Source organism: Homarus americanus, unplaced genomic scaffold (genome assembly GCF_018991925.1).
Source record: "Homarus americanus isolate GMGI-L3 unplaced genomic scaffold, GMGI_Hamer_2.0 scaffold31037, whole genome shotgun sequence".
NCBI lineage: Eukaryota > Metazoa > Arthropoda > Malacostraca > Decapoda > Nephropidae > Homarus > Homarus americanus.
The window spans coordinates 26562387-26588238 of NW_024722227.1; the positions used below are offsets into that span (position 1 = coordinate 26562387).

The 25852-nt window shown below is 41.1% G+C and overlaps 5 protein-coding genes across 5 annotated transcripts; 3 read left to right on the top strand and 2 right to left on the bottom strand.

Annotated features, from left to right (window-relative positions):
• Positions 1–548: 548 nt before the first annotated feature.
• On the bottom strand, positions 549–1187 carry LOC121862669 (general transcription factor II-I repeat domain-containing protein 2B-like). The gene has a single exon (XM_042360989.1). It carries the CDS (start codon positions 1185–1187, stop codon positions 549–551), a length of 639 nt encoding a protein of 212 aa, XP_042216923.1.
• Positions 1188–1251: 64 nt separating this feature from the next.
• LOC121862670 (general transcription factor II-I repeat domain-containing protein 2-like) lies at positions 1252–2094 on the bottom strand. The gene has a single exon (XM_042360990.1). The coding sequence runs from the start codon at positions 2092–2094 to the stop codon at positions 1252–1254; it is 843 nt and encodes a 280-aa protein (XP_042216924.1).
• A 2513-nt stretch (positions 2095–4607) lies between these two features.
• LOC121862451 (probable 39S ribosomal protein L45, mitochondrial) lies at positions 4608–14214 on the top strand. Its single transcript, XM_042360750.1, has 7 exons — positions 4608–4849; positions 7525–7668; positions 10276–10350; positions 10848–10979; positions 11513–11664; positions 13456–13654; positions 13855–14214. The coding sequence occupies exons 1-7, from the start codon at positions 4805–4807 to the stop codon at positions 14146–14148; spliced, it is 1041 nt and encodes a 346-aa protein (XP_042216684.1). The 5' UTR covers positions 4608–4804; the 3' UTR covers positions 14149–14214.
• Positions 14215–20487: 6273 nt separating this feature from the next.
• On the top strand, positions 20488–21683 carry LOC121862671 (predicted GPI-anchored protein 23). Its single transcript, XM_042360992.1, has 3 exons — positions 20488–20582; positions 20666–20983; positions 21119–21683. Exons 1-3 carry the CDS (start codon positions 20488–20490, stop codon positions 21681–21683), a joined length of 978 nt encoding a protein of 325 aa, XP_042216926.1.
• A 31-nt stretch (positions 21684–21714) lies between these two features.
• Positions 21715–23395, top strand: LOC121862672 (hornerin-like). Its single transcript, XM_042360993.1, has 3 exons — positions 21715–22406; positions 22493–22834; positions 23011–23395. The coding sequence occupies exons 1-3, from the start codon at positions 21715–21717 to the stop codon at positions 23393–23395; spliced, it is 1419 nt and encodes a 472-aa protein (XP_042216927.1).
• Positions 23396–25852: the final 2457 nt, after the last annotated feature.

Consider the following 25852-nt stretch of genomic DNA (forward strand, 5'->3'; position numbering starts at 1 on the left):
GCAAAAAGGTAAGATTGACTGAGTGAATACACTGGTTGATTACAAGTTGTCCCAACAGGATGAAGAAATTGCACTATTTGAGACTGAATGTGAGAAGGACCTAGGTGTGTATATTGACAATGAGTTGAAGTTCTCGGGCCATTGCGAGAAGAAGGTAAATCAGGCAAATAAATTATTGGGTCTTATAAGAAGGTCGTTCAGATATCTAGACAGTCCGTCCCTCGTAACGATCTTCAAGAGCAGGGGTCACCAAACTTTTTTCACAGTGGGCCGGAAAACTGAAAGAATGACGAGCGCGGGCCGCATAATCATTCTGTTCAATACTTGCAAGCCAGTACGAAAGCTCTGGGAAAAAAGACGAAAAAATAAGTTTAGCATTCCATGTTAATCATGGGTGAGTGGCGTGCAATGCACAAAAAACAAAGACAACCAACATATTTATTTACTAAAAAGTTATCAAAGAAGGCGACGTTAGCAAAAAGATAGTTACATCAGACCTACAGTAGTGTGCACATATCCGAATCTCACAAACTAAGCAGCAAAAAAGGTTAGTGAGATTTGTGAAACTGACGTTTGGCTTTCAAGATATCATCAATGTTTGGTTTGGAATTGCTGCATCCAATCAAGAGAATTGCTTTCAAATGTTCATCAGTCAATCTCGTTCGATGTGTTGACTTCACATACTTCATTTTTGAAAATGTTTGCTCACAGACATAAGTTGTTCCAAACAGTGATGCCATACCAGCGGCAAATTTCTTCAGTTTCGGAAACTCAACATCAGGTAAGCAGCGGTAAAATTCAACAAGTTTTCCTTCTCCGTGCTTCTCTTTCAACAAGTCCTTTGCTTGCAAATCGATGAGCTCCAACTGTAGTTCAACTGGCACATCATCAAGGTTACAATCAAACGGATTCTGGAACTGAAGAATGTCACTCTCAATTCTGTCAAGACCTGAAAATCTCTTCAAAAAATGCTTCTTCAAGTCACGAATAATCTTTTTCGGAAAATCGAGGTTGACATCTTCAGCGATTGTAGCGCAAAACTCTTTGAAACAGTGAAAATGAGAGAAGTTTTCTCCTTCCAGTTGTGCTTCAAACAATGACAGCTTTCTCCGAAATCCTTTGATGATTCTGTAGAGATCACAGATGAGGTTATCCTTTCCCTGAAGTTTCAAGTTCAGTTCATTCATGTGGGATGTGATGTCGACCAAAAATGACAACTTTGACAGCCAGGTAGGATCTGACAGCTGTGGATCAGCTCTTATCTTTTTCAGTGAGAAAAACATCTATTTCGTTTCGGAGCTTGTAAAAACGAAACAGGACTTTACTGCAGCTGACCCACCTCACTGCTGTGTGATAAGGCACGTCACAGAAATCAGAATCAATTTCTTCAAGAAAAGCCTGGAACTGAGGGTGATTGAGTGCATGTCCCCGAATGAAGTTCACAGCAGAAACGACTGGTTTCAGTACACAAGAAATATCTAAATCTTTCCCACAGAGTGCTTGCTGATGTATGATGCAGTGTATGAACAGAGTGCCCGGAATTTGCAAATCTTCCAATTGAGTCCTGATCTGCCCCACCAGACCCTTCCTCACTCCAGCCATGTTTTTTCCTCCATCAACTGTAACACCTCGAAGCTGATTCCACTGAAGGTTATAGTCTTGCAAAGTTTTTTGCACTTCCATGAAAATGTCTTTTCCAGTTGTTGTTCCATGCATGCTGCAAACGGATGCCAACTCTTCCGTTATCTGAAAGTCCAAATTGACACCACGAATGAACACGAGAAGTTGTGACGTACTCGAGAGACCAGTAGACTCATCCAGCGCCAGAGAATACCACAAGTAGTTCTCAGCTTTCTCGCGTATCTGTAGCACTATGTTCTCTCCAAGTTCTTCTGTTCTCCGCACAACTGAACTTGCCGAAAGGCTGATACTTCCAAACAAATCGGCTTTCTCAGGACACAAGTCATTTGCTGCTTCCATCATACACTCTTTGATGAAGTTGCCATCAGTAAACGGTTTTCCTCGTTCTGCCATCTTATGCACTGTTTTGTAAATTGTACGAGTGACAGATTCATTTTCAGCATTTTCAGACATAATGAAGGGTGAAGAAAAAGGGATCTGAAAATGAAAAAGACATTGAATTGGAAACATAATTAAAATCATATTGAAACACAAGAAAAGCAGAGGATTCAGGGGTCACTGGTGAAGCTACGGCTCACCAAAGGTACATATAAAGTTTATAGGTACCTTTGGTAATAGAATGTATCACATAATAAGGTTTACAAAATATATAAATAGGGCGGGCCTAAATAAACAGCCTAGAGACCAGCTCGATTAACACCTTGACCGGGGAATTTTTCTGAGCTGGGGATAATATTTTCGTAATAACACGAGGCTTCTATGGCATTGTTATGCTATGTTTGTAACTTTATGACCTCTAATCACACTTGTAGTTCACTTACCTATCACTGTCAAACAAAGAAATCCTTGTTATATACCTATAAAATGGATGACAGGCAAAAAGAAGTAAATATTTCTGGAGCGTCGGAGCTGTGTTGACAGCCGGAAGCATCTGGGGGCGGGAAAGATACTTTAGGGGTATAGAGTTATTAATGTTGTCTAGCACTCAGGATGGAAGGAAACTCTAAGGTGGTTTTCTTGTATAATATAAGCTATATGATTTACAGTCTGGTGCTGGAGGTGCCGTGTGGTGAGGAGCTGCTCAGTAGAGACGTTTGGTGAGTAGCGTGTTGAAGGAGGTAGATGTGCAGGAGCTTCGTTAGAGAAGATGTTGCCTGTTGCTGGCCTCCTGGTTGAATGAATGCTGACAGCGTGGAGCTTGCTGGAGGAGGTGTTGCTTGTTCATGGAGAGAGACCAGAATGAAAGAGCTGGTTGGTGAGGAAGCTCAGAGAAGGACAGCTGGTGGGTCGCCATGCTCGCTGGCGGGAGCGAGGGCCGCCAGGCAGCGGCGGAGGAGGAGGTGTTACTTGTTCAAGAAGAATGGTCAGAATGAATCTCAATGGAGAGACAGAGCTTATATACCCAGCAGCCGCTATGAGTCGTGTTGGGAAAACCCGAGAAGTCGCCGGTTCCTGGTTCCGTTGCTAAGATAAGGTAACATCTGGTTGGTTACTAGGGAAGGCGGTAGCAGGTGGTGGCTGTGGCTACGCAGTTGTAGGCAGTTGTAGGGGAGACGTCCACTACAATACCATGGAAACCATGGTAACGTCAGAGCGTAGGTGGAGCTACCACGAGCCGGGGAAGGACTTGGGATGGCGCGAAATAAGCAAACATTACAATAAACAAGAAAATCTAGATACAATAATCTAAAATTGAAAATAGTAAATTTAAGGCACATAGCAGTCAGGAGGTCTCCGCATGCGTGAAGATCTCCTAGTATTCTAAACATAATATTTAAATTTAAATTGTATCAACGTCTCGTGTTCCATACGTTTTATCAAGCAAATTCAAGTCCCGTCGGCGGGCCTGATGAACTGACGTCGCGGGCAGTAGTTTGGTGACCCCTGTTCAAGAGTGAAGTGCTTCCCCATCTGGAGTACTGTCACCCCGTCTGGTCCCCGAGATATGCTAGGGACTGTCAGTTGGTTGAAAATGTTAAAAAAAGGGTCACCAGACTGGTGCCTGCACTTCGTCACCTCAACTACCCTGAGAGATTGGAGTGCCTGAACTTGCCTAGCTTATACTACAGGCTGACAAGGGGTGACCTAATTGAGGTGCATAAGCATCTCAAGGGGCACTACTCAGTCGATTGTCCTTACTTGGAGCTGGCGGATGCTCACCCCACAAGGGGTCACAACTCAAGATTGAAGAAGCCACAAGTCCAGAGAACTGAGGGCAAACTTTTTCGGTGTGAGAGTTGTGAACTCTTGGAACAATCTACCAGAAAGTGTTGTGACGGCACCGAGTGTGAGCTCTTTCAAGACCAGACTTGACCAACACTGGAGCAGGTTCAGGTACATTCAGGAGCCGGTGCATGCCCAGTACTTGCCAACAGTGTGTAACAGAGACGTGACCGATCGCCCAAGCGGCTAACGAGCCGATCAGTAGTGAAGAGGATAGAAGTAAAAGGTAAAAATAACTTCCAAATTGGAGTCAAATGTCATCCACCTAATGGTAATAAAACTAATATTACAGAACCAGGATACTCAGGTAGAGAATCTTAGCTCAGATTATAGCTAAGTAATCAGAGTAATTAATAAGTGGAAAGCTGTAAAACACTAGACTGAAAATAATCAACATCACCCGTCGATCATCACAATCTTTAAGAGTGAGGTACTTCCCCGTCTAGTCCCCGAGATATGCTTGAGACTGTCAATCAAAGAAGGTAGAGTTTCCTTGCTGTCAATTGATTGAAAATACCCAAAGGTGGGCCACCAGACACCGGTGCCTGCTCAACGGAACCTCAGTTACCCACAGAGATTAGAGCGCCTCACCCTGCTTAGCTAATACTCTAGACGGTGACCTTTTTTTTGTTATCCGCACGCTCTGTTCACATGCTGAGACAATATGGACAAAATTATATAATATTTTTAATAGATATCTCTATAGTACAGTATATATATATGTCAGTCAGTGCAATGACATCATGAGTAACTCTTGACGAACACGAACTATGTGACGTCACCTTGTTTGTTACTGCCGGTGGGTCTGAGCCTGAGTCTACCACCACAAGACTCTCGCTACTCCTTCGTGGTCATTATATAATTTGATGAATTATAAGCAGTGCCAGGTGTGAGGGGTTGATCCAACATTACATTATTGAAGAGAACGTGAAGGGGAAGGATGGCGGCGAGGATCACCAGCCAACTCTCCAAATTGACATTATTAGTAAGACTAAAGGCTGTATATAGAAAAATAGGGTCAAATTTAGTTTTGGGCATCCATTTATTTACCCAACCTAACCTATTGTAACCAAACCGAACCTAACCTAATCAAATATAACCTAACGAACCTAATCTAACCTATTCACAGAACCCAGAAACTATATCTAACCTAACCGAAACTAAAATAATTGATAGATATTTATGCAATATGATCATCAAAAAAGATTTCATTGGTTCAGTATGTACACAGACAATGGTAAATAGTAAATTTATTTAACAAATTATTGTCCAAGAAAGCCATTTCTTTTGACTACAATATTTGGTGACTAAAATTCATAGTCGTTTTTTTATAACATATTCAGTTATTGTCTATGATATACGCCCATTTTTATCAATGAACTTCAAAGGTAATGGTGGAACAGATAGTTAGCACCAAAAGGAGTTTCTGGAATTGTACCAAATTTCTGGAGACACTATTTGGATGATACTGTAAAATTATCGTTTTGGTCATGCACCTATTTGGAATTTGTCAGAATCGTTCAAAACATAATAAACATTCTGAAAAACTTAATTTTAACCTAACCTGAACCTCTCTCAGACGGTTGTAACTTAAACTCCTAAAATTCGCTGCAGAACCGATACGATAATACAGTAATACCTATGATTCTAAACACGAACATGTAAACGACAATGAACAGAACCTGACCTAACCAATCAAATCTACCTAACCTTACCTAACTTCCTCACCAATTATGCCTCAACAGAGCTTTTATGGTGAAAGATGTGTTTTTCTGATGGTATTTGATGTCATTCAAGCGATTCTGACCTTTATTTCCATCACAAATAAATTTTCTGAGAGCTTCCTCTCACCCATAACAATAATGGGGGAGAGCGTGGGAAATTGGGGTTTTGAGTGGGAGAGACTCGAAACAAGTGATTTACTGCATGAACGAAGGTCAGAATCATTTGGATCTCATTGAAAACCTTAGGAAAAAACACACTTTTCAAATGAAAAAATTGGAAAAACTAAATTTTAAGGTCTGTCTCCCAACCTATCAAACCATACCTAACCACCAGCTGGGGCTCCGTTCCCAGACCCCTGTGCTTAATCGTTTGTGTGGGAAAAGGTATAGAAAAAAAGTTTCTTAGAATTGTCTAAGCCGGGCATAGGCAACCTTTCCTCAGTCATGGGCCGCATTATGATTTAGGTATTTTTCTGCGGGCCAACCCACCAAAATTTATATCCTAGCCAACCCAAAAGTAATGTTAATATTGCATTAACACGGACAGTGAAACAGTTTATCGTCACGTCCACTTAATGATATTTTCAGTTTATAATCACAATCTTTCCCCATTTATGAAATAAATCCATCATAATATTTTTTTAAGTCAAGTGTTAATGTTTCTTGGCATTTAACAGAAGATGAGTGAGGCAGTCTGTGAATACTGTATGTTGATTTTTCCTACAGTTACAGCATGAGGAACTACAATGAAACAACCTATAGGCACTTCTATTTACTTTAAAATTTACATTCACAGTGTTTCCACTTAAGGTGATCAACATCAGGAAATACCTGTAATAGAATTATGCACGTGACATAATAACAGTCAAGGTTAGAATTAATATGACATTTTGGTGCAGATCAATTTATATTATCACAATATTTTCTGTTTTATGAGACACTAATATATAAATCAATGATAATATATAATCAACCAGTCAGGGTTTCAGTTAGTAAGACACTTAATATAAGACACTATTTACACTCAGTTACAATATTGTCCAACTTTTTATAGTCAGAGATAGGAGGTTATGACAGTACTACCAGTCGTAGCTAGTGGGATACCTGGGTTTGGATGTTTCTACATAATCGTTCAAAATTTTGAGGAATGTCAGAGGTTACAACTCTGAGGCAGCCCTCCAGGTGCTCCTCTGTGAGTCTGGATCTGTGATTGGACTTTATAAACTTCATGTGTGAAGAAAAACAAATCTACCTGAACCGCGGGCCACATTAAATAGAATTTCTCGCTCATTCCGCGGACCGCACATAGAAATGGTCTGGGCCACATGCGCCCATGGGCAGCGGGTCGTCCATGCCTGGTCTAAGCTATTGATTGCATATAACAGAAATTTCATAACTACTGTGGGGCATAAGCTGTAAAAATAGCCTTACTTTTATATACAGTACTATATGGTACCAAGGAAAGCAACTTTCTTGATGTGGCATTGTGTAATTTTAGGTCTATCGGTTGTTGCACTGAAACATATATTTCTTCTACACTATCAGTTCTGTGTTGCATTTTGAACACTTGCATGCCCTGCCAACTTGTCCACATTGACAGATGAATGCCGTGACCATAACTATGTAGTAGTTAAATAGAAGATGGCTTTCTTGTCTCCTCTTGGGGAAGTGTAAGATGCTAACTTTTTTAATGTTTGGGGTTGCCACTTTATTTCTATTTTTATAACCTTCTTGGTTATATCTCTTTTATTTTCTTTATTTTCTAATTCATTTTCTCAAAGTATTTATTGTATTTCTTTTAAGGTTTGTTAGTACAGTACAGTACAGTATATCGGATCATAGCTCCAGACCTACAGCCATTGTTGTGTTTGTATCTCCAGAATACTGTACTGCTAAGATTTTCCTGAACTAAAACATTTTCAAATGACACTTGCAGTCTTCAAGTAGTAGTGTCTGCTTACCTCCCCTGAGTCGAAGCTACTATGTCTACAAGGATCCCAACTACAAACACTTCAGACCTAATTTTGCCTTCAAACGGAAACATTATATACCGAAATTCAAGAAGGCCAGATCTTTGAAGGTAAGGAAGTAAACTGCCTGCCTCTTATGATATTATAAGGACAGTGCAACTCTGAAACAAATACTCTAACATTAACTCATGAATGTACATACTGTATACAGTAAACCCTCGAAAGTCCAAACCATGTAAGTCCGGATTTCGAATAGTCTGGACCCTTTCTGGGTAAGAAAGATTTGTCCAAACCCTTAGTTAGTTATTTGTCGTTTGAAATTCCTGCCATGCACATTCAAATCAAATTGCTGCCAGTGAGCAATTCCCTGGCCTCTTTCCTACTCTCGGATCCATGAGTGAGCTGTTTTTTCCTCCACTCTTATAATGGACTTGCTCATAATACAGGGGGTCCCCGGGCTACGAACAGGATCCGTTCCTGAGGCTGTCCTTAAGTCGGAACACATACCTCATGTGCACTATATCATAGCCTAAGTCCTTTTATACATCTTGAATCACTTAATTTAAGAGAAAAGAAGAAATTGAATGACAAAATAGAGTAAAGTAAAAATTTAAGTTTAACACTTACATTGAGACTTGGGGCTGGCTTGCATGTAGAGATGGGTATTTGCAGGAGTAACAGAGGCTTTACTGTGATGGTTGAATTGAAACTTTCTTCTTTTCATCATAAATCTCTGTAGCATCGTAGAGCTTCATTAATACCTCTAATAATCTTGGTGAATCTTACTATGTTGGTATCTTGCTGTTCAAATTTAAACAATCCTCCTTCAAAAATGCCCTGAAGTATATCTTTCTCCCCACCTAGTCATTATATATCATATTTGTGTCACTTATGTTACTTGTATATTATTATTTGTCAATCAAGTGACCCATTCCCCATTTATGTAACTGTATATTTTCAGCCTTCCGGCAGCCATGCTCTTTCAATAAACCCATAATTATTATTATTATTATTTTATTTTTAGAGTAAACCCTCGATAACTTGGCACATATGGGTCTCCGACTTATCGAGGCACTTCTCCTCTCCTACAAAAATAGAACAATAAAAAAATATTGACCCACATATGTGTACATGTAATTACTAAATGTAAAAAGGTAACACTTACAGCACTGTAGGTGAAGAATGAATCATCATGGTAGGTGACACAGAGGTATGGTAGGTGACACAGAGGTATGGTAGGTGACACAGGTATGGTAGGTGACACAGAGGTATGGTAGGTGACACAAAGGTATGGTAAGTGACACAGAGGTATGGTAGGTGACACAGAGGTATGGTAGGTGACAGGTATGGTAGGTGATGTAGGTGGCCAGATATGCCGAGATTTTCCCAGATAATTTTACATATCTCGGCATTTCCTGAGTTATACTAATACATTCTGAGATCTTATCCATGCCGAGTTATATGAAATTCTGAGTTATCAAATGCTGCGTTATTGAGGGTTTACTGTATTATTATTATTAGACACACACACACACACACCTGGTACAGTGCATCTCAGTCTCCATTATTCTGAAGTCAAATTACAAATTATGTAATGTATTTTTTATATTAATTAACATTATTAATGATGAAACATACACCATAAGAGGCTGATCATACGAGAATACAATAATCAGTAAATAAAAATAAACGTCAATGTACTAACAAATAGTCCCACCCAAACCCTGCCCCTTCCAGCACGTTTACACGCCAAGTGTCATCTCGTAGCTACTGTATTAGCTCTCGTTAGGCCTACATCAGATCAGACCACTGTACTGTTTCCCCATTAGAGACAACACAGTATATATTTAATAAGAAATAAGGTAATACTTTATTGTATTAAAAAAATCTTTTAATGAACTGTAAAGGAAAATGTAAAAGGTAACACATGACATTTGTTGCACATTTAAGTACAAATTTAAGGGTCATCTTGGGGCTAATGAATCAATGGTGGATCCAGGGGGGGGGGTGGGGCGGACCCCCCTTTTCATCAGAAAATTCCAATATTTTTTCTTTAATACAGTATTGTATTCAGGGATTTTAGTATAATAAAAAGTAATTACTATTGACCTCAGAATATCTCCTAATATCAAGTGCAGATGGCTTCAAAATGGCCTCAAAATGCCCGTGATATTGGTCAGGTTTAAAAAAAAATGGGGGGGGGGGGTCTTAGAGCACCCCCCAAAACCCCCCAGCTGTGTCGGCTCACTTTGCTTGCCATGTTCCCCCACCCAAAACATTTTGGACCCCCTTCCTCCCCTTTGATATACCTGGATCTGCCCCTGTGAATGGCTGATTAGTGCACAGTGGCCCTCAGAACTCCCATTTGGTAGAAGTCTGAACAATCGGCAAGTTCAGAACCCCATTCCCCCCAAATTGTCCGGACTTTCGAGGATTTACTGTACGCATTGTACAAAAAAGTCCAACCTAAGTAACCTACCAAACTATTCCATCATTCTGTTGGTATTTTTCATGTTCAGTAGTAAGTTTAATTTTATAGTATTCATGTTTATATCTTTTATTTAACAGATACATATAGTTGCATTAAGATTCTGAATGAGTTGCCTTGATTTAAAACTTATAGTCAAATGTAATATTCATTATGATATGGTTGTTTGATGATCTGTGGAGTTACTTTGTGATTTACTGTACATTATACTGTATTTCTGTATTTTCAGGTCATCAAATTGGATCTTCCAAACCTTAATGAAAAAAGTGTGGAAGAAATGACTCCTGATGAAATACGGGCCAAAGTTAGTAGAGTATTCACTGTGTTGTTTTTAGGTCATACGTGGGGCACTCTGGTTATGTAATAAGACAATTGTGGGAGATTTGTCTTATTTTAATTGGTTGGGATAAGTCAGGTCATTTACCTCAGACTAGGGCTGCTTTTAATGGGCATTTTGAAGAATTGTATTTGCAGGAGGAAATTTTATTGTAACAATATACTGTATTATAATACCTGTACCATATTTTGTTACTAATTAATTTGCATTGGTTCCCCTTTAAAGCTGGAACTGAATTTAAACTGTGTTGATGATCTGTAAAATCATTAAATTTAGTGAGCCAAAATACCTGGAGAATTTTGTCACCTTTTATTACTGGCTCGATGATGACCTTCCATGTTGGTTATGATTAGTATGTAATTTATCATTGTTAGGTTAATGTCTTGCTAATCTTGAGATAGTATGCTACCTGTACAGCCTCACTTTAGTGTTGAAATATTACCAACATGACTCCTTATGTCCAGATGAAGGAGAAGGGCATCCAGCCTGTCCGCCCATGGCAAGAGAAACCTGTATACGTAGCTTCCACGTCAGGAACATTTGAGGCTTATGTTCCCCCTGAGGGTGATGGGAAATTATCTGCCACATCAAAAGCAGTGAGTAAATTAGATTTGGTGTGCAGCATAAACAGTTGTGCCTTTATTATGTCCCTCAGTGTGTGTATGGGATATTATACTGCAGGTAGTAATTAAAATTTTAGTACAAATTTTGATTATGGGGTTAGTTCTGTCAGTGAAATTTCCCTAAGCAGCATCAATTTAAATTTCTGCCTTTAGGACTAATGAAGACCTTTGAAGTTTGTTACATGTTTGACTACAAGTTTAGGTGAATGTTTAATTATGGTGTTTAGTTGTTGGATGTAGGATAAAGTAGCTGCATTTTATATACTGTACTCCTTGATTTTATTAAGAAGGGTAGGTGTGCATTTATTACCTTTCAATCTGAAGCTGTAGTATGATGTGCAGGTGGACAGTAGGAAGAGGTTCATATGTGAATGAAGATGAAAGGATGTCTGTCTCTAAACATTATATTTAGGATGGTTTTATAGGGATTTTGTGGAGTAAGTCATTTATATGTATAGCCTGACAAGATTCATAGCAGCAGGTCACGATTTTTTTTTCTTTCACAGGGAGCAAAGCAAAAGTTTCAATTCCTGGAGAAAAAAGGCAAATCTATGATAGCAATTAGAAAAATAAGACAGTACGATGAAGACTTTGACCCAAAAGTGTTTGCAGAGGAAGCACAAAAGATCTATATTGAAACTCATGAAGCTTTAGCAGAGTAAGTTATATCATCCTTGTTTTGTCTTTGTTTTTCAAATGCCTGGAACAAAACTTCTGTCGTTAATGATATAATTATACAAAGTGATGGTGAAAGTGCAGTTAGGAACACACAAATGAAATGCAGTCATGAAGAGATGTGGAAAGGAAAGAGATGTTGGGCAGAAAGAAAATCAGGGACTCTGCTAGATGTGGGACCTTATTTTAGAAGGGGAGTCCTATAATACGCATAAGACATCTTCATACAACTTGTTGATTGTAGTTAACATTATACAAAACATGTGTAATGCTAAAAATTGTGATGACAGTACAGTAAAACACCTGAGTACCGGAGTAATTAAGCCACAGCAACATCGTTACTCAGACGGACTCCATTATTCATATCAGCAGGGAGGCACAACTGTTCAAAACAACAGCCAGCGTATTACACTAACACAGATTGACTTATTTATGTTCATATTAAATTAGTTCAAGTAAAATAATCGTACTTATGATACTCTTTCTGGAAATTAAGCTGTATTTTATTTAAAGTGTTAATACAGTAGTTGTAGGTAAGGTTCTAGATTCTAGAAGCTTTCAGAGCTGTAAATAAGTGGATAATGTAAATTTGTGTACAGTATACCACTGGCAATGAAGTGGATATGTTCACAAAATCCACTTCATTCTTGTGAATGTTGTTGTTATAGGTAGATTTAACAATGGGTAATAAATGAAAAGGTTCGATCCTTCATTATTCTATGTTTTACACTTGACAAAAATTACTTAAAATTCTGATAATAAACAATGAAAATACTGTAATACATACAACATAAAATACATTTGCACATATTTTTTATATATTTAAAAAATATATATATCCATTTCTGCCCTTGAACCATCCTATGGGTGATGCCAAGAGATGACGTGTTCAGCCAGCCAGCTGACTTGAGAGATGCCTGGCTGCTGCGCTGTGTATGCCTTGACGTCACATCGGGGAGAGCATGATGCAATCCTATATACATTCACCTCCCACACAGACTACTGTTCACACTCATGCTTTTCATTTGTTCTTTTTTATAGTTTTATATTATATTTCCTTTATTTCTAAGATACATTAGAGTATTGAAATTATTTTCTCACAACTTTTACAGTTTCATTACATGAATCGGTGGCAACATATATAGTCATCAAGATCTCACGGCCACAGCTGTGGCGACATGTATGTAGTGAAGATTATATGAGTGTGTATGGGACCCACTTTCACTTTCAGTGGAGGTGCAGAGGGTAACGCTTATACAGTAATTTGCTGTCAGTAAATTCAGAGTTACAAATTTCTGCATTATCTTGGGAACAGAGCATATATTGTTGACCATGGCTAGCACTTAAGTTTATCCTTTATGGTAAGGCGCTTCCTGCTTATTGGGGCCTTACCCGAACGCACTTGCTTGGGCATTGTTCTCACAATGTGTGTTATTTATATGTCTCGAGAGAACAGCACTTCAGCACTGAGTAATAGCCACATGTAGAGTGAGTGCAGTGCGGTCGTGTTATTGTGATGCAGGCTCTGCTAGTGGGACCACGTGCCTCGTTGCTCCACAACAATAACAATGCCCCACAAGATACACAAGTTATTTTTCGAAATTTAAAATTTTTTTTTTACAAGAATCGTGTTGTTATTTGGACGTGTCATTACTCAGGTGGTCCGGTATTCAGGGTTTTACTGTACAGTATTTACTTTTGAAGAATAATATTAAGCTGTAGTTTCATTAGATTGTAATAGATTATAAAAGTTATTTAAATTATTTTTGTACAGCTTTGATAAGGTGCGACTCCATCAGAATGTAACAGAGCGAGCCTACCCTCTTGTCACCCACCAATCGCGCCAGAAGACAATTAGATGGCAGTTTCTTGGTTCTTTGGCGCCCCCACATGTAGTGCACGCCCGTTGTACTGAACTTCTTAATAAAGAGAATGTTTTTGCTCAAGTTACAGTTCGTTTCCACACTAAACAGGTAAGATACACAATATTGTCTGAAATAATGTAGTGTATGTCATGAATGTCATCATTATGTTTCATCTTGGCTCTTTCTCCAAGTTACTGCATGTGACATTACCCAGAGACTTATTCTTCTAGTAAAGTCGAATAAAGTGAAATAAGAGAGAGAGACAGTGTCATAATTACAGGTATATTGAATTTTCTTTGATCACGTAGACCTTGGCGGTATATGACCGATTTGGCCGCCTCCAGCACGGCTCGGAAGTTGTAGCTCGGGATGTACTAGAATATGTTGTTTTTGAGAAGCATGTTGCCAGCAGCTATGGAACCTGGCGTATCCATGACAAGATCATCCCAGACTGGATGCCACCACGTCAGCCTATCTTAAAGACTTACAGATTTGAAGATATAGAGCCAGAGGTCAAGACTACACCTGATGACAAAGAATCCAAAGAAGTAGAAGTAGCAACAGTGACACAGAACCAGTCTGCTTCCCCTGCATATGCATGATTAAAACAAGATTAATGAAGAAAAATTAAGTTGTGTAAAAATGCCAATAAAGAAATCATAATCACAGTACAGTGTAATATCTTCATTAACCGGAACTCTCCAATTCCCGGAATTGAAATTGGCTCGGAATTTTTCGGGAAAAATTCACTCAATTCCGGGTCTGTGAACGAGTTTCCGAGGTTGAAAAACAGGCTTATTTTATGAGGAAATAACGAGGAAATTTTGCCAAATCTCTCCGTTCAGAAATTTTCTCCAAATTTTCCAGGAGTTCCGAGAGATTGCATCATGCTCCAACAATTGGGTATCTTAGTTCATATTCTGCTGCCATTGTAAAAGATTGTTCCCTCGCAACCTGTTTTTGTGTACAATTTTTGTTGTGCAGTGTTGTACATTACTGTACCAGAATAGTGTTACAGCAGTGTTAAGAACCTAAGAGTGATTACAGTTACATATACTGTGCTGTACATTCAGCAAGTGGGAAACACTGGAACACCATAGCTTTTATCTTTATTCAAGACATCTGCAGGGCATGAGACCCACTAATTCCCCACCTTGACAATGGGTGACCTGACATTGCATCATGTTAGGTCAGTCGCATGACCCACTAATCCCCCACACCACCTCCATCGCAAGTGTTAAGATGTGATTACAGTTACGTATTACAGTCAGCTGAGTGAACAGTATCTGCCTACTCTAGGTTCAAGATGACAGCATCTGCTGGTGAGTACAGTACTGTATATACCAGGGATGGCCAGACGGTACAGTATACATACAATACAGTACTCCTCTTATCGACGGATTTTTTATAGAGATGGTTTCGATTATCACGGATTATTTAGTCGATTTATTTTGAAATGCTTGATATATCCATTCACGGAATGTAATATTTTGTTGAAATGACGACGATACAGGAAAGTGGGATCAAATCGCTGACTAAAAACAATGACTTACGCTTTTCTTTCGCTCAAAAAGATACCAAATCACTTTTCTAATGGTTTAGTTAAAAACTGTTGTATTGTATTAATATCCTAATTGACTTGAATAACATACGACACCATATTTCTGAATATTTTCATTAAAACCATCAAAATCATTTTCCTTGTCATCGCCTGCAGCACCACACACAGCTTCTCCCAGTCCTCTCCTGAACAGGCCAGAGGCTACTGTTTTTCAATCGCTTTCAGTTAAAAAATTATTACATCACACGATATTTTACCCAAAACGCTTCTGAATGAATATATTCTCGAAATAAATAGTAGTTTTACGGAAACGCGACGTATCAATGAAAAATAGGATAAAATACATGACTAAAACAAAAGACTTTACCTAACCTTCCAATGTTCTTGGAGATGTTACTCTTTATAATAGTTTTCAATTCGTTATATTACAATGATATTATATTCATACTGTGCTTGATATAATCACATTCAAGAAATGTAATATTTTTTGTTGAAATGACGACGATTACAGTGGAAAGTGGGATCAAAATCGTGATTTAAAAAACAATGACTTGCACCTTTTCGCTCAAAAGATGTTACCGTAATCACTTTTCAATGGTTTAGTTAAAAACTGTTGAAGCAATAATATTCCCTCCAATTGACTTTGAATAAAAACTGAATGGAAATACAATATTTTTGTTAAAGTACCGGTTCAAAAAGTGTTGTAATAATAATGGTAAAACAATTTGCCTTTAAGCATCCGGATTTTGGACCTTTACTGTACTGTACACTGTTTTGTTTGATTGTAAGGACCTATGTTCACTTCAATAAATGAAATCAGAAGTTTGCTAGTATTTTTGTCCACTTATTATATTATTATTTATACACTATTATTTAAGGTTATGTGGAAGGAAACGACACGTTAAAGGCACATTTATTCAACATATATAATAATAGTTAGAAAAAATTACGGAACCATCACGGTATCGACGGTTTTTATCGACTGCCGCTACAGAACCAGAACCCCCGCCGATAAAGAGGAGCAATTGACTAATAGTAGTATATATTATTAAGTTTACAGTATTAATATGTTGCACGGTACAGTGATGTTTGTGTAAATAAATACAGTTCCGCAGAGATGCGCCGCTTAGACTAAGCGGAAAATTTTCCTGTGAAGTGTGGAAAAATTCCACTGTCTTTGCTAAAACACAGCCCATCTATGCCCCTGACTCTCACCGCTTTCACCCATTCTACTACTGTATGACATTGTCATTCATGATAATATTGAACAGAACATTATTTATTTGTTATTTATTAGTAAAGACAAGTATTGTATTGATCGCTGTTTATTAGTACCAGTATTATTCTTTATACAGCACAATACTGTAGACAATATATCTCAATAGGTAAAAAAATAACATTCTCAGGAATGCATTCCACATAGCTATGCAATGGTACCAAATTCATTTCTAAGACAATTAGACAGATGCTGTGAATAGAAGTTTACACACCGCCCGATAGTCACTGTGGGACGAGATGATGAGAAGCATAGTTTGATTTGAGACAAGATGTATAGTTTAGACTCAGAAAAATTTTCCCCAGCACCAAGAAACATTCTGGGGGATGGGCTAGTGTCTGGGTGAGAAATGCATTTAGATCGCTTGGAAACTTTTCCTAAGAATACCAGAAAAATTCTGAGGACTTTTCCAGATTTGGAGAGAGTCGCCTGCTACTCCGGAAATCTCTATCTCCAGAAGAGCCTCTGCACCAATTGTTTTGGTAAAATGTATCACTTACTAGAAATTATAATTTGAGTATAGTTTTTTTTTTATTGAAGTCATGTTGTAATTATTAAAAGTTTGTAGTTAATTGTTGGCTCTAGAAATTGAGTGGTGTGTTTTGGTAATGGCTTGAAGTTCTGATGATATGATGTTTTGAAGAAGTGGAAATTGAAAAGAAAATATAAAATAACTTTCTGGTCGAAAAGAAGTAATCATCAGTTTATCTTTTACACATGTGAATGAATAATTTCAATTCTGTTTACTGATTTATTAGAAAAACTATACATAAAAAAGAACATACTGTAGTTACTATAAAGGCTTATGAACAAGATTTGTTTGTATAGTTCAATAAATCATCTAAATTGCTGTGCATAATTTATAATTTATATTAAATAACCGACAGCTGATACGATGTTATGGGGATGCAGTAAGATAATGATACAGAAGTCAACACTATATGTGACTGATTCACGTGAAAGCATCAAACATATTTAACTTAATCTGAAATATTAAAGTTTCTGCAGAAATTAAGACTCAATGAATGATGCCTATAAATCAAGCAGTTGGTAAAAAACACACACACAAGAATTCAATTTTATCAGCCAAAGATCTACAGAGAAAAACAATAACAGAATTGATATTAAAGTGACTTAAACCTTTCTCATCTTCATCAGAAGGTGAGTAAATGTATTGAAGTATCAGTAGATCTACCAACTGTTGGGTATGTGTTCTTAGGCCTTAACATACAAATTCCAAACTACTGTAACAAAAGGTGAGATGTTTGAATGGTTAAATAATTTGTTTTATTTTAATACACACAATAACCTAATTTCTCAGTGTATGGGTCCTCTGCTGAATAAATATCTGGCACTGCCAGAAAACTTATAGTGGCTTCAAAGAAGGGAAGAAGTATTTAAAAGTCGAAAGTGATCCTAAAATCCTATTTTATAGCAGACAAGAGACCAGGAGGCTGAGGTTGTACCAGCCAAGTCTGAGTCCACTTTGCTCAAACCCTGAGGACACTCTGACAAAAGCTCTGAAGCAAACTTCTTTGGACATGGCCAAAAACATTATAATGTAATGCTAAATATTAATAATGAACTGTGACCACAAATTTGCAAACTATTAAAATTCTTTTATACAACAGAAGCCTCATCTTTTAGTTATTTAGCTGTGATAGCCCTCAAACAATTACAGGTAAGTTCAAAGGCTTTTAAAATCCCAGCACAGAAAGGATACAGAGTACAGTATTTGTTCCTAGAAATATAAATGACTTAAGATATAACATCCCATCAGAAGCTAGAGATGAAGCGTACCATGATATCAACAATACCAGTACAGTAATATTTAATTAATCTTTCATTAGTACCAATACTGTACCAGATGAAAAGTAAGTTTGCTTTTAGTAACACCTTATCTGTAAGAAGTGCGACAGGTCTGATGGAGGTTAGCATCTTGTACTGTATCTAAAATTTGAGGGCAGTGTATGTTCAGGTGGAAAGATATCTCGTTTGATTATAATATTTTGTACAGTTACCAGTCAGGTTTTAGGGCCATCAGTTGACTGACACCAACTTGATCCATCTCACTGACCACATCAGGAACCAAAACTATGAAAATACATACATGTAAAATAATGTTAGACTCTTAAAAGCCTTGGACATAGTGGTTTAAATCTTTTAACAAACATGAAAAATACTGAAGTTGTAAATAGCAACAAATCAAATCTATGTTGATTACCCAGATTTGTATAATGGAGCATCTCTTCCTTTGTTGTAAATTACATGCCCATTAGTGTTAAAACATGTTGTATGCTGACGACAATGTTTTTTAGTAAGGTAAAGATCCAAAATGATAATAATGTAAGCCATCTGAATTGGAGGCATGCAAATAATGGCTTATAGACAAAAATTATCCTACATCTTGAAAAAAGACTGAAGCAATAATATTTGAATTAAAAGGTTAACCCAAAAGAGTAAACAAATTAATGTCTGATGTGGGGATGAACCCATCTCAACTGTAATCTCAGCATAATACATTTTGCTAATCCTTCCTCTGTTATCTGGGGAATTAATAAAAAATATAATAAATGTATGCAACAGGATAAAAAAAAATCTGCTATTGTCTCAGCTGCTGCTAGAGAACCTTTACTTGGTGATCATACAACATCACTTGAACTACCTCTGCTCATCAACAGAGATTGTAGGAGATAAGGCCTATGATAGGATAAGGTTACCATCTGCCTGGAGACACCTCCCCATCTGTGGGATGAGCACAATGCCGCTGATGTAGCCAGGCTTATTACATTGCCAACAAATGAGGGATGAAGTTAGAGTAACAGGAGGGGGAATGGAAGAACTTTAGAGTGCAGAGCAGCACCTGAGCCAAGGAGGCAAAGTCAAATTGGGGAGCTCCCTGCATGACTGAAGCAACAGGAGTGAGGGTGACGCCTGGCCATCCGCCTTTCCAGCAAGCCGCCGCTCACAGATGTCCATTCAAACCACAGGATTATGAATGCAGTTGGAATGCAATATCTGAGAAGAATGCCTGAAGGGCCTGAAATTCAATGATGTTAAACCTGTGTCAATATATACACATAGCGAAGATTTGGAGATAATGGCCCTGATGGTGTTTCCTCTCTCTTTCCAGACCATTATCTCTATCTTCCTCTAGGGAATACCATAACACAGGTGCAATGTTCGGCTGTTGGATGTTTAATTGAACCCCTCCCTATCATGGATGTTTCCTTTTCTCTCACTTCCACTTATAATAGTGATTTGTTTACTTTGAAGCAAAAGGCTGAGTTGAAGAAAGTCAAACCACCCCAAATCAAGAATTAATGGTGCCCCCTTTCGGGTCCCAGTTAGCTACACAGGTTCTCCCGGGGTAAGTGTCACGTGAGGCATTCCGCCAAAATTTCTTACTTGAAAGAATTAGCCCAGCCAAATCTTCATGATTCAACTCAACAACCACCCACCACCCAAAAACACCCCAACCACACACTAACGATACCATATTTCCTCAACACTATCTACCCACCAAGATACTACTCACCTACCATTCACCCACTACCCAAGAAATTTATTACCTAACAAATCAATATAATTAACTACTGCTATTATATTTTCTTACCAACCATTTTATTTACCACAACCAATTATTTACCAAACTATTTGGGATGCATTAACTAAGGCTCCAAGAGAATTCAGAATCCACGCTCACTTAAATTTCTATCTATCTATCTATCTATTTTCAAGAACACTACAATGTCAAAAATTTTCACTACCTGGCCGGACGAGATTTAAACACTGAAAGGACACGTCCGTGAAAAAACCCTGAAGTTGGTGATCTACAGTGATGGTGGGTGGTAGTAGTAATGGTGGTGTGGCAGTAGTAATGGTGGCAGTGGCAGTAGTAATGGTGCGGTAGCAGAACGGTGTGGTAGTAGTAAGCAATGGTGGCAAAGAAAGCGAAATTGCGGTAGTGGTAATTAGTGCGAGTAGCAGTAACGGTGGCAGCGACAGCAATGGTGGCAGTGGCAGCAGTAATGGTGGCAGGTACAGCAATGGTATGGAAAATAATCAGAAATGTGGTACTAAGAAAGTAAGAAAGTAGCAACTATGCAGTGGCAGCAGCAACGGCAAGAAAGAAGCAGCAGCAATGCAGCGATAGCAGCAACGGCAGCGATAGCAGCAATGGTGCGGCAGTGGCAGCAGTAATGGGCGCAGAGTAGCAGCATAATGGTGTGGCAGGGCAGCAACGTGGCAGCAGATAGCAGCAATGGTGTGGTGGCGGTAGCAGTAATGGTGTGGTAGTGGCAGCACGGTGTGGTAGCAGTAACAGCAACGGTGTGCAGCATACCAGCAACGGTGTGGCAGTGGTAGCAGCAATGTGCGCGGTAGCAGCAACGCTGGTGCGGCAGCAGCAATGGTGGCAGCAGCAACGGTGTGGCAGCGGCAGCAGCAATGTGCGGCAGTGGCAGCAGGCAACGCGTGGCAGCGGCAGCAGCAACGGTGCGGCAGGGCAACGGCGTGCAGTGGCAGCAGCAACGGTGGCAGTGGCAGCAGCAATGGCATGGTGCAGGCAACGGCGTGGCAGCAGTAGCAACGGTGCGCAGTGGGCGATGGTGGCAGTGGCAGCGCAGAGTGGCAATGCGCAGGCGGTAGCAAAACGGTGGCAGCGGCAACGGTGCAGCAGCTAAGAAGCAACGGTGCGGCAGGCAACGGTGCGAAAGCGGCAACGGTGCGGCAGCGGCAGCAGCAACGGCGGCGGTAGCTACAGCAGCAACGGCGCAGCGGCAGCAGCAACGGCGTGGCAGCGGCAGCAGCAACGGTGCGGCAGTGGCAAGGCGGCGGCAGCGGCAGCAGCACGGCGCGTCAGTGCAGCAGCAGCAACGGCAGCGGCAACGGTGCGAAGCGGCAGCAGCAACGGCGGCAGCGCAGCAGCAACGGCGGCAGTGGCAGCAGCAACGGTGCGGCAACGGTGCGGCAGCGGCAGCAGCAACGGCGGCAGCGGCAGCAGCAACGGCGTGGCAGTGCAGCAGCAACGGTGCGGCAGCGGCAGCAGCAACGGCGTGGCAGCGGCAACGGTGCGGCAGTGGCAGCAGCAACTGGTGCAGCAGCGGCAGCAGCAATGGTACGGTAGCGGCAATGGTGCGGCAGCAGCAGCAGCAACGGCGTGGCAGTGGCAGCAGAATGTGGGTGGCAGCATTACCAGCAACGGTGGCAGCACAACCAGCAATGCAGTGGCAGCGGCAGTAACGGCGTGGCAGTGGCAGCAACGGCGCGGCAGTGGCAGCAGCAATGGTGTGCAGTGATAGCAGCAATGGTGTGGCAGCGATAGCAGCAATGGTGCGACAGTGGCAGCAGCAACGGTGCGGCAGTGGCAGCAATAACGGTGGTAGCAGCAGTAACGGTGGCAGCGACAGCAAAATGCGCAGTGGCAGCAGCAATGGCGTGCAGTGTAGCAGCAACGGTGGCAGTTATCACCAGCAACGGTGTGGCAGCACACCAGCAACGGTGCGGCAGTGGCAGCAACGGCGCAGCAGTGGTAGCAGTAACGGTGCAGCGGTGCAGCAATGGCAGCGGACAGCACGGCGTGGAGTGGCAGCAGCAACGGCGCGCAAGCGGCAGCAGCAACGGTGCAGAAAGCGGCAGCAGCAACGGCGGCAGCAGCAACGGCGTGCAGCAGCAGCAACGGCGCGGCAGCGGCAGCAGCAACGGCGCGGCGCAACGGCGCGAAAGCGGCAGCAGCAACGCAGTGGCGAGCGGGCGATGCGCGGCGAGCAGCAACGGCGGCAGCAAGGCAACGGCAGCGGCAGCAGCAACGGCGCAGAGCGGCAACGGCGCGCAGCGCAAGGAAGCAGCAAGAAGCGCAATGCGCGGCAGCGATTAGCAGCAACGGCGTCAGTGCGACAGCAACGGCGCAGAAAGTCAGCAGCAACGATGCGCGCAGCGGCAGCAGCAATGGCGCGGCAGCGGCAACGGGGCAGTGGCAGCAACAATGGTGCGGAAGTGGCGGCAGTAACGGCGTTGCAGCGGTAACGCGTGGCAGTGGCAGCAAAGGCGTGCAGTGGCAGCAGCAATTGCGTGAGCAGTGGCAGCAGCAACGGTGCGGCAACGGCAGTGGCAATGGTGCAGCGGCAGCAGCAACGGTGCGGCAGGCGGTAGCAGTAACGGTGTGGCAGTGGCAGCAGCAACGGTGCGGCAGCGGTAACGGTGCAGCAGCGGGCAGCAGCACGGTGGTGGCGGCAGCAGCAACGGCGTGGCAGCGGCAATTGCAGCAGTGGAGCAGCAATTGCGTGGCAGCGGCAGCAGTAACGGTGGCAGCACGAAGCAGCAACGGTGCGGTGGCAGCAGCAATGGTGCAGTGCAACTGGCGGCAGCGGCAGCATTGGTGGCAGCGGCAGCAGCAACGGCGCGGCAACGGTGCAGAAGTGGCAACGGCGTGGCAGCGACAGCAGCAACGGTGCGGCAGCGGCAGCAGTAACGGTGTGGTAGCATAAAGCAATGCGTGGCAGTGGCAGCAGCACTGGCGTGGTGAGGCAGCAGTAACGGCGTGGCAGAACCAGCAATGGTGGTAGCGGCAGCAGCAACGGTGGCAATAATTAGCAATGGTGCAGCATAGCAGTAATGGTGTGGCAGTGGCAGCAGCAACGGTGGCAGCATTACCAGTAATGCAGTAAGTGCAGCAGCAACGGTGCAAGATCACCAGCAACGGTGCGGCGGCAGCATTAACGGTGGCAGCAGCAACGGCGGCAGTGGCAGCATAATGGCGTGGCAGCGGCAGCAGCAACGGCAGGCGGCAGCGGCAATGGTGCGGTGCGGCAGGAAGAATCGCAATGCGTGGCAGCATACCAGAACGGCAGGTGAAGCAGCAAATGGCGGCAGCGGCAGCAGCAACGGTGCAGAAAGTAGAAGTGAACGGTGCGGCAGCATTACCAGCAACGGTGGCAGTAAGCAACGGCATGGCAGCGGCAGCAACGGTGCAGTGGTAGCAACGGTGGCAGTGAGTAATGTGGCAGCGTGATAGCAGCAACGGTGGCAGCGATAGTAAGCAGCAGACAGTGGCAGTAATGGTGTGCGGCAGCAATAATGGTGGCAGCAGTAGCAATGGTGGTGCAGCGATAGCAGCAATGGTGTGGTGAGCGTAGCAGTAACGGCGCAGCGGCAGCAGTAATGGTGGTAGCATTACTCAGTAATGGTGTGGCAGCACACCAGCAACGGTGTGGCAGTGGCAGTAATGGTGGTAGCGCAGCAATGCGGTAGTGGCAGCAGTAAACGGTGGCGATAGCAGTAACGGTGCGGCAGTGGCAGTAGTGAACGGTGCGGTAGTGGTAGTAGTAATGGCGCGGTAGTGGTAGTAGTAATGGTGTGGTAGTATTACTAGTAATGGTGTGGTAGTGATAGTAGTAATGGTGTGGTAGTGGTAGTAGTAATGGTGTGGTAGCATTACTAGTAATGGTGTAGTAGTGATAGTAGTAATGGTGTGGTAGTAGTAATGGTGTGGTAGTAGTAATGGTGTGGTAGTAATATTGGCTTTAATAACTCAACACAGCTAGGGTAGCTGCTTTTGTACTGGAATATTTAAATTTCAGATAATAAAATGGCGGCGAAGGTGTGGCTATTGGGGAAGGCTGGACGCCACGTTAAAAATAAAAAAAGTAGTAGTAGTAGTCGTAGAAATAGCCAATTATTATAGTGGTAAGATTGTGAGAACATCTGATCTCATGTGGTGCTGTCGGGGCGGGCGACTCGTGTCTGTCAACTCTTGCCTCCTCTGCCTCAGTGCTGGCAACCCTTCGTTAATTTCACAGGTTTTAGGCAACTTTTATCTTTATTGGTGTAACTCACACTCACCTCGGCGAGGCTGAACGTTATATTACGTACATGAGAATGTGTCTGGATGATTATTAACAGGTTTATCACGTGACTGTTAGTCTGTTAACATTATCTTCGTCTACAATGTGTTTTCATGTACGGGTGAATTTAATATATATACAGTATATCTATGAACGTGATAGTTTTTTTTTTAATTAAGATTGATCTGTATATAGGACGATCATTTTGATAATCATAGTATTACAAACCATAAATGAAAAGCGTTCTAAACCTAAGCTTTCCTAACCCACTGCAGGGCTTCAACCACGTGTCCCCACCTACAACACCAGTGGGGAGACGGCCTGCAACATATGAACATCTGAACCTAAAAATGGAGGAAACTGTAGCGGGCCATACTGGGCAGTTCCATTTACACCCAACCCCTATTGCTCCCAATGTTCCCATACCTAATACTGTGTCATAATTTTTGTCCATTGTATATTATTGTTATTATTATTATCACACACACATCTGGCATAAGAATATAAGACACTGCAGGTGAAAAACACAAAAACTGGGAGAGAAAAACAAATAGATTTCAAAATATCGTCTTCTAAACATAAAATGATGAAGTCAAAATGTATATCTATTATAAATATGTTCCATGATATCCACCAACATAAACAAACGAGAATAATAACAATTAAGACATTAAAAATCTAGTTATAATTGAGCCTTGGAGACATCTAAAATACATCCTTTCCGTTATGAAGATAAAACTCTCTCAACTTATAAAACACCGACTTGTTGACTTTATTTTTCACCTTTTTTATTAAATATTTTGATGACAATTTAACCATGTATAGGATTTGAATACAAAAAATATATATAAATTTGAGTACATAGTGTTAACTAATGACCCAGATATGACTTCACCAGTTTAGTTTCGCCAATTAATTATTTCGAGTGTGTCTAAGAAGCCATTTCAGGTCAATTTTAGGAATATATTGGCTAGGCGTCGGACAACTCACCGGGAATGGCGGAGCGTCACTACAATTAATTAAAAATGTACTTGAGAGCTACACCAGGTGGTCATAGGACAAAAATATCTCCTTAGATCAGATAAAATACTATATAATGAAAATAAACATACCCAGACCCTCGTGTTTTCCGGGAAGGGGTTATCTATTATATTGGTTTTAATTGTTTTTACACGTTTATTCATAAAAATTTCCCATACCTGCAGTCACCTTCATTCTTATATACTGTACAATACGTATCAATTAATGTGTATGTGAAAAATTATAAATTTTCTGCAATTGTACCATATGTCATGTTTATTATAGGCTGATAGGTAGATAGATAGATAGATACATATTCAGTAAAACATACAAATTCACATTCGCCCATAGGCAGTGCAGGTATACTGTGTATATATATATATATATATATATATATATATATAGGCCTATATATATTTTCATAGGCATTACTGGCGACCCGTATTTATGATGTGCTATTAGCGTGTTTTGTCTTTTTCGCTACTTCCAGGTAAGGTGAAGAGGTTGTTCTCACGTGACACACACACACGGGCTCGGAGTGAGCTGTAAATAAATATCAAACCTAACTAATCTATCAAACATAATCTAACTTACCGTAACCCAAA